This window comes from Thamnophis elegans, chromosome 2 (genome assembly GCF_009769535.1).
Source record: "Thamnophis elegans isolate rThaEle1 chromosome 2, rThaEle1.pri, whole genome shotgun sequence".
Taxonomy (NCBI): Eukaryota; Metazoa; Chordata; class Lepidosauria; order Squamata; family Colubridae; genus Thamnophis; species Thamnophis elegans.
The window spans coordinates 123,290,331-123,304,476 of record NC_045542.1 but is presented as its reverse complement, the minus strand read 5'-3'; the positions used below and the strand labels follow the sequence as shown (position 1 = coordinate 123,304,476).

At 40.3% G+C, this 14,146-nt stretch overlaps 1 protein-coding gene across 3 annotated transcripts in view; it reads right to left on the bottom strand.

Moving 5' to 3' along the window:
• The window catches only part of LOC116503897 (protein SSUH2 homolog), a 46,253-nt gene that overhangs the window by 15,314 nt on the left and 16,793 nt on the right, over nt 1–14,146 (bottom strand). For all 3 annotated transcript variants that reach the window (XM_032210613.1, XM_032210614.1, XM_032210615.1), the window contains 4 exons: nt 11,188–11,248; nt 8,894–9,018; nt 7,369–7,431; nt 2,551–2,633 (listed from right to left, as the gene is read on the bottom strand). In XM_032210613.1, coding sequence (XP_032066504.1) covers nt 2,551–2,633; nt 7,369–7,431; nt 8,894–9,018; nt 11,188–11,248 — 332 coding nt within the window. The remainder of the gene's footprint in view (nt 1–2,550; nt 2,634–7,368; nt 7,432–8,893; nt 9,019–11,187; nt 11,249–14,146) is intronic.

Here is a 14,146-nt window from a genome sequence, read left to right as displayed (position 1 = left end):
CATATCAAAATGAGGGCTGCTTTTCAAACTACATTTCAATTAGCTCAGGATTCTGATTCTTTCAACAGAAGTAACATTAGCATTTCTATTGCACCTTTGTATGCTTTCTCCTTAAAACTTGTTCTCATTTCTCTAAGGACATTCAAAATTATGATACCTCTTATTTTGTACCTAAAGTCTTTTAGGCAGGCTCAGTAAGTTCGAATTAAGAGTCAGATCTGAAACCTGGAAGCTCCTTGTCTATTGCTTCAAATCCACATTATGATGTGATAGATAAATAACCTATTTTGCATGCATACGTACTCAGGAGGCCCATGCAAAGACTCATAAGGGCTTGCTGCTTCGAATGAGGCCTCTCCAATACAATTCCACAGAGCAGTGCAACCCCTCCTTCTAGACCAGGGGTGTTAAATGCAAGGCCCGCAGACTGGATCCAGCCTGTGAGGTGTTTAGATCTGGCCTGCTGGGCTGCCCTGGAAATAATGAAGGACAAGCCTGCAGTGCCTCTGCCAGCAAAAAAGGAACTCAGGAGTGCTCCCTTTTTGACTGCAACAGCCTCCTGCAGCCAACTGCCAGCCCTCCCAAGCTCTGTTTTTGCTGGCAGAGGGCTACAGGAAGATCCACCCAGCCTTGCCCAGGCCACCATAGGTGCCCCTAACACAAGTGATGTGGAGCTGGCCACACCCACTCAAGCCCCCGAGGTCAAACACAACCCTGATGCAGCCCTCAATGAAATCGAGTTTGACACCCCTATTCTAGACAATATGTTCCCAAGTGTCTGCACATTCACAGAAGACAGGCTATGCTGCAAAGTAGCCAGGTGAAGTGGCCCACTTCAGGGTTTCAACTGGAACCAACAAGACCAGGTGTCTTTATTTTTCAATGAGGCATCACTCAAGAGCAGACTGCTTCAGTGATTGGGGATGAAGCAGCTGCACACACTGAAAGTAATACATTCCCTCACCTAGCAATAGTAGTCAATATGCAGAAGTAGGAAACCCACCTTGTTTTATGTCCACAAAAGAGACCTTAAAACAAGATAGAGCCACAACATCAGCAAGTATTGTGGGCCCAATTTGCAAAAGAAAGCTCAGGACCATATTGGTTGGAAACGTGGAAGAGGCCTTCATCCTTCATTGGAAGAATGATGATGATTTAGCAATAGCACTTAGACTTATAGACCGCCATAGTGCTTTATAGCACTCTGAGTGCTAATTCAGCACATTGCCCTGACAATCTAGGTCCTCATTTTACCGATCTCGGAGGCATGAAAGGATGAGTCAATCTTGAGCCACTCAGGATCAAACTCCTGGCTGTGGGTGGAGTCAGCCTGCAATACTGCATTCTAATTACTACACTATTACAGCTCCATGTAAATGTTATTCCAATATCTGAACACATGCATGCATATGTTGAGGGTCGAAGAAGTAACTTGAGGAAGAGGAGGAAAAGCCACAAGCAAGATCAGATAAAAGAAATCTGAGTCCTTTGAGGAAGCACCTGAGTCAGGAGCCTTCCTACTTCTCACAAAGTTAAAGGGAGGGAAGGGGAAGGTATATTCAGAAGGTATATCTCTTATATGATTTTGCTGCTGTAACATTATAATGAAAGCAGGGTGGATAAAAATCTGATTTTTAAAAAAAAATCTGATTTTTTTAAAAAATTTAAATAGGATTTTCTAAATTTTGATTTCAAATTTTATTTCAAATTTATTTTAATAAAATGCTTTTGGAGTAAAAAAATATACCTAAAGATAGTTTTCTATTTAAGATACATTAATAATTTAGTTTATTCAGCATGAAATGGAGCTTAGTTATGTAGCATGAGTCATATTTGGTAAACTCATTCAATGAATCCAAGCTCTGCAAGCTAAATAGGAAACCTTCATTTTGCTTGCAAATAATATTAATAAAGATTAATATTGATATTAATAATATTATAAAGATTCTAACTACCAGCAAGAATGAGTCCTTACTTTTAAAGAGCACTGGGTAATTTCAGACCCATTATGGCAGCGCCTGTTAGTGGGCATCCACTCACCTGCTGCCTGCCACGCCCCTCACCTTGCTGCGTCACTGCTGCATCGCCAGCCGTCCCATTAAAGTGAATGGGACTGTCGGTGAGTCAACAGCGGGTCAGAGGAGCCACTGCTGTGGGGCAAGATGACTGTTGCTATTTTAAAATTGTGATTTAAATCTAGCTGATTTAAACCAAGCCTTTTTAACAGTGATTTAAATCATGATTTAAATCAACTTGACTTAAATCAACTTGATTTAATTCAAATCCACCCTGAATAAAAGTAAAATTAGCATCATGACCTTGGTTTCCTAGTCTCACTCTATCTTAAAGTTTTGGCATCACGTAGGACAGTGAAGGCTGGCCCTTTTGTCATCATGTGCCGAAAGTGCATCACCGTGCGTGCGCCCGCACCCATAATGTAATGCATGCATGACACACACGCACCCTAGTGCATGCACATGCAGCACTCACTGCTCCCTCCCCAAATAAATAAAGTGCAAATAAAAAAAAGAAGTACACTAACTCACGTACATAGTTGTTCCCGTGCCGGAACAAGAAGAACATCTCTGATTACTGAGCTGGGATCCTGTTCCATTGCAGACCCAACATTGCTTCTGTTGACATATAACATCAAATGGAAGAGCATCAAATCAACTGGATTTCCACCAACACATTGATTAGTCAAAAAGCAGACCTCTGGGCTCCTCTTTAAAAAACAAAAACAAAACAGCTCTCTATAACGAGTGGCTGTAAGATTGGGTAGGATTGTGAAAGTGACTAGGGAGATGCCTCATTATGAAATTCCTTCCTCTACACATTCTTCTTCCATGGAAACTGTTATCACTTTGTAAGGATCCACTCTCCACGGTTGACAGAATAAGAAATAAGATCTGCCAGTAATGAGGGGAGAGATGCCCAACCATCAGAGTCATTGTTTTTTCTGTAAATAAATTCACACTGAAAGCTGTGAGCATAGTGTGCAGCCAGGAGTTATTGACAACAGTGGCAACCCTTGTTAAAAAGCTCCTCTGTGTCTTCAGGAGGCACACAACATGCATCACTGCTTACAATGGAACCAGAAGTGTCATTGCATAAGACTGCATGGTAGCTCCCTGGCATGACACTAAAAAAGCAGTGATTGGTTATTTCTTGTAACTAAAATATGACTATCACCAACTACAGGAAAAGCTATGAATTCCTATATAGAGGATATGTTGCGATGGTCTGTGAAAGGTAGTCGACTGAAACATTTTCGGCAAAGTGTCTATGGAGATTCTCACTCATCCAGGTCATGATTGTCCCAAAGGTACTTTTTTCAAGAGGCAACCAAACTTTCTGTTTTTTCTTTGAAGATGTTTTGCTTCTCATCCAAGAAGCTTCTTCAACTCTGACTGGATGGTGGGGAATGGAAGGATTTATAGCCTCTGCAAACAGCTGGCCGTTTGCATTTTTTAGAAAGAAGGGTCAAAGAGGCCATCTATGTCGAAATTGAACAGCCCTCTCTCAACAGAGAGGGAACTAACATCATCTATTTCCAGTCTACAACACAATCATTTCAACAGTTCCAAGAAGGCTCCATACACATTTGCACCACTCAGATGACCCTGATGACACAGATAAACCTCCACAAAGCCTTAACAACTCGCTAAAAAAAACCAAAAATGACTGGCTGTCTGCAAGGAGTATAAATCCTTCCATTTCCCACCATCCAGTCAGAGCTGAAGAAACTTCTTGGATGTGAAGCGAAATGTACAGTTGCCTCTTGAAAAAGCACTTTTGGGATTTTCCACAAAAGATCTATTGAAGTAATTACCACTAGATGGCAAAAAGTTAAAAGAGTCTTAACTGCAAAAGAATGGACACCTGGATTTTTGCAGCTGAGATAAAGCTGCTGCTAAGTCTTCTTGCAGATGGAGTTCAAGAAAGAGGTTCGGTGAGTATGTGTCAGGGTTCCAGGTAATAATCCCATATCAAGCAAAGCTCCAAGGCAGGTGAAATCCTCAAGGAATAGGTGTGAGAACGTCCTTGGTTCCCAAGAGAAAGTATTTTATTTTGACTACATAAAAATACACAGACTACATAGCTATCTCCAAAATCCCTATCCCCATCCCTCAGCTCCAGTGTGGCAACACTGAAGCTCCAAGGTGGCTCCAGTCACGTCAGCTTCAGGGTTGACAGCTGAAACACATCCAACTGTGAGGTGCTCTTGAGTTCATTGCTCCTTATTTCTCAAAATGGCTGGCTGGCCAGTCAACCTATTACTGAGCACTAGGTAGTCAATAGAGGAGTCTGAGGAAACGTTTTTCTGATCCGTGTGTCAAATTACAGCAAATCACAGTTCCCATCATCTCAAAGGGAAGGAGAAGCAAAATGTGGTTCCATGTTGAAGCCATTTCTGTGCCAAATTTCATTCTATGGTAGAATGTTCTTTTCTAAAAAGAGGGGCATTCTCTGCCCTATGTGCTACAGAAATATAAGACCCCAGTCCTTTCGATTACAATTTCAGTCAATTTCAGAAGCTTGTGGCTGTGGGGATGTGTGGCTATGGAAGCTGGGTTTGCGATCTTCCTCACAATCAAAACAGCACTTTACAAAGGGGACAGAACTCCTGGGCCAATTGTAATAAAGCAGATGTTTACCCTAACCAGCTGACCTTGAACTTCCTCCATGTACCATGGACTCTCCAAGTGGGAGCGGTTCTTCCATTTCCTTTGAAAAACACTCTTCATGCTGGAATGCCTTGAATAGGCTTCAGTCTGCTTCCCCAGGAGATTATCAGTGAGATGGAGGCTTTGTTTGGGAGGGAATATCCTCAAATAATGGTAAGTAGGGCTGGATGATGACCATCAGAAATCCAATAAAACTTCTTTCTGCTAGCAGTCTTTTCAACCTGCTAGCAGAAAGAAGGTCAACCATAATATTTCAATAGCAATGCTGCTAGCTTTTTAACATTTATATCAACCCAATTTGCAAACTGCTCTGAGAATGTCAACTTTTTATCTTTTCTTTTTTTTTAAAAAAAACTTTTCTTCAGGGGACAAACTTTTCCACACGAAGCAAGACATGCCTCTGATTTAGAAGTACATACCTACTTGCAATCAAAGCTAAACACAATAACGATACTAAATTATACAAATGGAACCACACGAATTAGACAAAATAATCCATCTTTCTTTCCAGAAAGAAAGATGATAGGGAGAATATATAAATTTCTTCTGAAGTATAAAATGGAAAAAGAAATTGTGAAAGAACAAATGTTAAAATGGGCACAGAACTTTGGCTACAATATTGAATTAGATAAATGCGAAAAATTTGGGGGGGACAAATTTAAAAATGACACTATTGGTTGCATACAAGGAAAACCAGTACAAAATGTTTTACAGATGGCACTTAGCACCAGCAAGGTTAGCAAAAATCTCGGTAAATATTTCACCAAAATATTGGAAATGTGAATTAACACAGGGAACGTATTATCACATATGGTGGACGTGTTGGAAAAGGATTACAACTTGGCTAGAATCAATAACAGGAGTCAAAATAGATTGGAAACCTGAAGTTTTTTTACTAGGAATAATGACAATGAAATATAAAAAAGAAATCGAGTATTTAATTTTACACATAATTATAGCGGCGAGGATTGCCTTTGCTCAGAATTGGAAAAATAAATTTATACCAAGCAAAGATGAAATATTAAGAAAAATTATGGAGTGTGCCGAAATGGACAAATTAACAAAAGAAATCCAGGGAAAAGAAGAAACAGAATATTATCAGATATGGGGGAAATGGTATAGGTGGATGGAGGAAAATATTATATATATATATTAGATTTTTTACAACCCCTGGTAAGCCCCAATTATGGGAAGAAGCTAACTGCTTTCATCATCTGTCAATCGGCTCGTCACAAGAGTCCATCACGACAGAAACCCAATATTTTTACTGTTGCCTTTGTTATATTTGTTTTTTTATTTATTTTTTCAGCACAACACACGTGTGTGTGTGTGTGTGTGTATGTGTGGCCCAGCAGGAGCCGTTGGAGCTCCCACCAGACTCCGACAGCGAGGAGCCCTATGAGTCGGCCCTGGAGGATGTGGAGGACCCTGTACAGGGTTCCAACTCCGAGCAGGGCACAGAGAGACGGGTTGGCCACCAGGTGGCGCCTGAGCCTTGGATCAGTAGGGAGGAAACAAGGGAGAGTGATCCAGAAACCAACTGTGAGTTGTTCCGGGATGCACGCTGTCAAAGGGCTACTTGGCGTCAAGAACAACTACATAATTACAGGAGGTAATTACGCTCAGCTGATGGTCATTAAGCTCCTCTCCAGATTATAAATGAGACTGCTTGTGCCATGCCCTTCTTGCAGAAGTCAACCGACTAAAAGAGAAACAAACTTGGCAGGCTGGATTGCTGCCAGAGTTTGTCTGAATTGCTGCCAAAGTTTGTCAACCTTGCTGCCAAGGTCCTTATCTGTTTGTTTACTTGGCTTTCAGCACCGAGAGTCTGAACTTGTTATTAAAGGACATTCTCATTTAAGCTTGTCTCGGCATTTGTTACTGGACGGAGGAGGGGGTCAGAACAGATTGACTTCTGCCCAAGACAAAACTCCATTCAGCTACAATGGAGCAACTCTGTGCTGAGAATGCCCAGTTGGCTCAACAGATTGCTTTGCTGGCTGGTCAAGTCTCTCAGCTTCTGGGACTTGCTAACACCCCCCCCCCACCAGCCACAGAGGAAGTGCCCAGTGGCTACACCAGACAAGTTTGATGGCTTGCTGCCAACGTCCTTATCTGTTTGTTTATTTGGCTTTCAGCCAACGAGAGAGTCTGGTCTTGTTATTAAAGGACATTCCATTTTATGCTTGTCTCAGCTTTCGTTACTGAATGGAGGAGGGGGTCAGAACATATACATACATACATATATATATACATACACACATACATACAAACATACATACATATATACATACACATATGTTGCATTTGTGCTGATAAATAATAAAAGGAGACTTATATAATATATATACATATATATATATACATATATATATATACATATATACACACACACAAACACACACACACACACACACACAAGAGAGTTTGAATTTATTAGAGGTAATCACCCAATATCGCAGATAGATTAGTAAAATAAGAGGGTTAAAAATGGTGAAACACAAATGAAATATATTAGAAGGGGAAATAACATAAAGAGAATTGTAACGATTTGAAATTGCTATTAGAAGGAACAGGAAGTTCCTGTTTGTACTGTATTGTGTAAATGTAGTGTACATCTAAGTTCTGTGTGTGTATATTTTCTGTTTGTAAATATTTTTTTAAAAAAAGAAGTACATACCCTTGTGAGTCCATGGCACTGGGTGCAGGGGCGTCTGCCAGAACAGCCACAGATCGGACATCCCTTCAAATAAAAAGAGGGTTAAAAGGCAGCCATTCACTTTTACTGTGATTTGCTCAGCTTTGACAAGGAATGTAAAATGATCCATCAGCGCCCGATAGATTTTCCTCTTGAGAATCCTTCCCACAACCACAAAATAAAATAAAAATAAAAATCAGAGCTGATAATAATTGCTTCAGTAGTTAAAGAAAGCACCCTAAATTATGATTCTTATGACAGCAACAATCCCTTGTTATTGGGCAAAAGTCTGCACCAGCAAATAAAAAAAATGGTGTACTAAATTTAGGTTTTTTAATGCTCTAAATGTATGCAAAATTGTTTACTTGAATGGGTCTCATAACAATCATCCTCAATTTCCATAGGTTTTTTTTTTAGGATTTTTCTACTGTACTTTTTGTTTTTCTTTGAATAGAAAAAAAAATCCAAATATTAATAAAATATTACCCAGTTATATGCAAGAGAATAGACTTGCTTTCCCAGAAAATATTTTCTTCAAAAAACAGTCCCTGTTGGTTTAATTGCTTAGATCATCAGGGGGTCTATCTTTCCGCCACAAATCCTGTCCGGATTGCAACCATCCAAATGCCAATCAATCTAACAACCTAACTACCTATCACAATCTAACAGTGAGGAGAAAACAAGACAGTTTGTATGTTGTGGTTACCTAAGCCTGTGTTTGAGCTTCAAACCTCTGCAGTATTCAGCAGGTTCTGATCAGTTCTGGGGAACCAGTAGCAGAATTCTTGAGTAGTTCAGAGAACCAGTAAATACCACCTCTCACTGGCCCCACTCCCATCTAGTCTCTGCCTCCCAAGTCCCAGCTGATGGGGAGGAAATGGGGAGTTTGCAGTATCCTTCCCATGGAGTGGGGAGGGAATGGAGATTTTACAGTATCCATCTCCTGCCAAGCCCACCAAGCCCACACAACTGGTAGTAAAAAATTTTGAATCCCACCACTGGCCTACTGGCATCTCCCATGAACAGCATGTCTATTACATCGCTCCGCTCAGGCTTTGTTTAATATGAAGCATGTCTGAATGCAGAACTTGGATGACTTTAACCACCTGCCTCTTTTCTAAGATAGAAAGAAAATTAGGCAAAATGGCTATTTAAGCACCCGCAGCACTCCCAAAACAGGCTTGCTTATAGATGCTCCAATTACTTTCTTCAGTCAACCCCAAAGAAATCTCCATTGATGTCTCACTTTAATCTAAGTGTGAACTAGAGTGCAAAGTCGGTGATCGCTATTGACCTTCTTTCAGAAAAGCAGCAGGAGCTTCACAATTAAGGTTGCAATTCTGTCCACATATACACCTCCCAAATCAAGCTCTACATAATGCAATGCAGTTTGTATTGTTCAAATGAATAAATAATGTAAAGCAAAGAACAGAATTGTACTGAAGAGACAGAAAGAGGGAGGGAGGTCCTGGCAACTAGAACGTTATCTTATTTTTGCTTTCTGTACCTTTACTGTTGATGTGTGAGGCACTTTAAGTTTTACGATGTTGTCTTTGAACATTATAGGAACTTCAACTCTCATGTCCCAGGGAGAAGGAGCTGCACCATACATAGCAGAATCAACAGGTTCTCCTGATCGAAGGCAAGGATGATTGGACAATGTCATAATATTCTATCTTGCACACAAACATTTCAGAAGCATAGCTTGGGACTTAATGTATTTAATTTCAATAGAAGGGAATATATGTAACTCAAGGATGAACTGTGGAATCCTTAGTGCTCTCTTGAGCTGGGTTATCTGCTTTCAAACATTTCATTACTCAACTAGGTAAGCAGATCACTGCCTTTTTTAACCTGGATGCTCTCCATTTGTGGACTTCAATCCCGAAAACTTATCATGTTGGTTAGAGAATTCTGAACATTGAAATTCTCACCATTTTTAATACTGTGTTTATTTTCTTAAAACAGTTCCCTAGGGCTGAAAGGCAGTATATAAAATAGTAATAATAGCAAAAAGAAGCCCATTTTTCTGAGAAAGCAGATAAAAGCCTGAATGTCATGCAGTTCATATATTTCATCCTACCTATAGAAGTGAGTTAATATTTAAGTATTTTAAAAAATCTCCCTTCCAAGGAACTCAACAAATTATACAGTTCATTATACTAGTGGAATTCTTAAGCAGCCCTTTTGCTGCATAAATCACAAAATGCATTACCGTGTCTAAATTAATAAATTTTTGTAGTGGTGTAAATAGATCATTAATTTCCTAAACTCACATTAATCTTGACTGGTGTTGTAAAGCCACATCCATCATCCTTTCTCATGGCAGAAGTTAACTACTAAAGTTTGAAAGTGAGGACAAGTATACTAGCTTCATCCTATGGTTTTGTTATCCTCAGATCCTCCTCAAACTGAGGTAAGAGACTCTTTTATAGCCATGGTTTCCCAGTGTACTGAATCAAGCATATATAGAGCCCTGGAATACAGAACACTCCATGGATACAGAAACTATCCTCACACACATACCGTATTTTTCAGAGTATAAGATGCACTGGAGTATAAAACGCACCAAGGTTTTGAAGAGGCGAATTATATAGGTAGGGAGAGAGAGAGAGAGAGTAGTTAGGTAGGTAGATAAAGAGAGAGAGAAATAGAGAGAGAGAGAGAAATACAGTAGGTAGGTAGGGAGAGAGAGTGTGTGTAAGTAAGTAGGTAGGTAGGTAGGTAGGTAGATAGAGGGATAGAGAGAGCGAAATAGAGATAGAGAGAAATACAGTAGATAGGTAGGTGTTTCTGCTGGCACAGCACTTGATCAATGTAATTCTCATCAATCAAAGAGCTTTCCAAAAGAAAAAAAAAGTTTTTCACTCTTCAAACCTCCTCAAAACGGTCCGTTTTTTACAAAAAGGGCCCATTTTTTTTTCAAAAAAAGGCATGAATAGCCTTGTGGGTGGGCTTGCAGAGTTCTCCTGGGAGGAGAGAATGAGCAAAAACCACCCCATTTTTCGTGAAAACAGGCCCAGTTTTTGTCAAAAAAATGCATGCATAGCCTTATGGAGGCGTATAGAGTGCTGCTGGGGGGAGCAAAAAACGGCCCATTATTTCCTCATTTTTGCCCTCCCCAGCCCCCAGGAGCTCTCTGAAAGCCTCCATAAGGCTATGTACGGCCATTTTGGTTAAGGGGCGGGGCTTCAGGAGGCAAAAATGCTGTATTCGGTGTATAAGACGCACCCAGATTTTCAGCCTCTTTTTTGAGGAAAAAAGTGCGTCTTATACTCCGAAAAATACAGTAACCTATAGGATGAAGCATGTCTCTATTTTCCACATAGCTATTAAAAAAATAATCTATAAATAGGTCTGACTATTAGAACAAAATTGAATGTGACATGATACAATGAGAATTGATGATGGGTGAAGCAAGATGTCTCCAGTATGGAATCTGAATCCCATATGAAGCTTAATACAATAGAAATAGCACTTAAACTCATATTCCGCTTTACAGGCCATTCACAGAGTCAGCATATTGCCCCCAACAATCTGAGTCCTCATTTTACCCACCTCAGAAGGATGGAAGGCTGAATCAACCTTGAGCCTGGCGAGATGCGATCTGCCGAACTGCAGGCAGCAATTGATCAGCAGAAGTAGCCTGCAGTACTGCACTCTAACCACTACACCACAACGGCTCTTATGCCATCCCTATGACCTCCCCAAAACTACCAGGCGGAATACAAATTTGAAGACAAACATACAATGTATTGGGGCAGCAAAATCAAAGTTCTACTATAGCATAGCAACACTTACCTTTATATGGTATGGTTTTCCATGATGAAGACCTTGATTCTGTGAAAGTCTCCAAGTAATACTAAAAAAATTCAATAAATATAAATACTACAGCTTAGTGTCAAAAAGTAGCAAATTAACAGAAATCTCTAAGAAATATTATCAAGCATGCAGCCATGGAGTGCAGAGAAGACCCCAATATCTTTATATATAATAAAGAAACAACTTATCACAATGATCAAAACTGCCAGTTTAAAATTCTGAGTTAGTCCACATAACTAGGATGTTAGAAGCTACTGGTTCTGGTTTCTTGGGGTTTTGTGAGCTCGCACACATTTCATTACAAGGCTAGGTAATATCATCAATGTAAGGGAAGGCAGGTTTTGCTGTTGTTTATATATGTTTCCCTAAAAACAAGACGTATCCTGAAAATAAGACCTAGCATGCTTTTATGTGTGCACCTAACATAAGCCCTAGCCCAAAATAAGCCCTATTTAAGAGGCTACACAGCCAGCCACTGGCCCATTCCGTGTGGTTGCTTGCAGTGGCATAGCCACAAGGTGAAACAAGGGGGTGGTGTAGCCGCCCCACATGCCCTGCACTGACTTACTTCAAGGCCCCCGCAGCCAGGCCATCCATGCCCCAATACCTGCGTCACAGCGGCAGCACTAGTAGCCAAGTGCAGCAGGAGCCCACATGGCTGCTGGCCCACTTCTGCTTGCTTGCAGCTGCAATGGAACAGAAGGCTGAGTGGCGCTCCAGTGCTGCAGCCACAAGGCGAAGCAGGTGTCGGGGCATGGATGGCCTGGCTGCAGGGGTCTTGAGGGAAGCCAGTGTGGGGCACATGGGCAGCTCCACTCTCTCCTGCCCTGCGGCAGTGGCATTGGCACAATGTGCGGCCTCCTACCTGGCCACAAGCAAGAAGTGAGCCTCCTGTACATGGAAAAACAATAAGACACTCCCCCCAAAAAACAAGCCCTGTGATCTAAAATAAAATAAGACCCGGTCTTATTTTTGGGAAAACATGGGTAGGAGGCTGCCTTGCCAGCTAAAGTATTCTTCTTTCTGTGTTTTCCTAGTGTGGTTTCCTCTTTATCTGGATTTGGCTGATGGACAGGTGTTCTAGGCTGTTTGTTTCCTTCCCTGATTTTTGATTGTATCCTTAACATAGTATGTAAAGGGAATATATCTCGGCGTGTCTATTGGTGGTTGATTTGTGGAGATACTTCCAGGAATTTCCAAGCATTTTAGCACAAGAGAGTATTAATTATGGCCCCACAGCTGCTGACAAGGAAGACATGTGGCCCATATCCACTGACTTCAATTCAATCCACCAAATGAAAATTATGTTCTATATTATACAATCATATGTACAATTTGTCCAAAATTGAGCTAAGTTACAAAGTGCCAACAAGTTAACTGATTTCATGAAGTTTCTGTTCCTCTTCCCTTCCTGGTCTCTTACACATATACAACTCAGTACATAAGACACTGAGCAACAGATGACTTTCTCAGTCCAACTGGGCATCACATGTTATGCGCTTGTGTTCCCACAGTGAATTATCAAGCTGCCAGTTTCTATTCTCTTTCCAATCACTTATTTCCTGATTGATTCTATCTTCACCACTGATATTTTATGGGGAAAAAGTAAATAGGTAAGAAAAGGAGCAAGGAAGGGGAAAAAAGGGAAAAAAGCAGCAAGCACCATAAAAGAAACACAAACCATATCTGAACAGAACTGACAGTCTACTTAACATTCTCCCCATTCCTTCGGGGTTTTTTTTAATAGTTATCACTACACTAAGTATTATTCTCCCAGGGTTACAGATAGGTGTCCATTTCTCTCCATGATGCCAAAATGACAAAAATGTGCAATGTGACACAGCGTTTGCACTATGTTTTGTCACTTGCCTGTGTTTTGTCACACCTTGAATTCAGATCAGAAGATGGAAGTTTAACTATAGTCTCATCTAAGGCCACTGAATAAATTTGCGGAAAATGAAACTTCTCATCAATTACTACCCCTCGGTTGAATATACGCAAACTGTATATTGTAAATATTGTAATCTTCCCTGGATATCTTCAATAAGGTGGATAGTAACTGGAGAAAGAATGTACTCTGTTATCACTCCTGATTTAATTATTCTCTTGTTGGATTAACTTCAGGTGGACTATTGAAAACCTGTGGCACTTTCAAATAGAGAAACCTGTATGCTTTCCATATTTTCTACATGTCCTTTCTTAAACCATTTTATCCTGAAATTGCATATTGTTTTGTACGAACTGCTGATGTTATTGCACTTTAAAATATTCAATGTGAATTGCCTTATACTCTTTACAAAAGAAAACTGCAAATCTTTCTGAGCGTATTCAGATCAATAGACACAATATAAACATTTGCAAGTAAACTGTGTGCGATAAAATCAAGAACATCAGGGGGGCTTCTTGGTTCAGTTTACTAAACAGATCAATTTGCCTTATTGCAGAACAAGTGAGTGGCAATGGCTCATCAAACCTTTCTCTGCATATATTAGAAATATTCCAATCTTATTGGAAAAAGTTGGGGCTGAAGACATGAGTTTACCTACAGATGTAAAACACTTTTCTTGTAAAAAAATTTCATTATTTAATTATTTAAGCTTGTGAACTACATTTCTAACTAAGGTCTTTATGCAGCATATAGTCCAAATCAGTGGTGAAATTCATTTTTTTTTACTACCGGTTCTATGGGCGTGGCTTGGTAGGCATGCCAGGGGAAGGATACTGCAAAATCTCCATTCCCACCCCACTCTGGGGCCAGCCAGAGGTGACATTTGCCAGTTCTCTGAACTACTCAAAATTTCCGCTACCAGTTCTCCAGAACCTGTCAGAACCTGCTAGATTTCACCCCGGTCCAAATACAATTGTATTGTATTGTATTGTATTGAATAGATTTATAGGCCACCCAATCCCGAAGGACTCTGGGATATATGTGGACCTC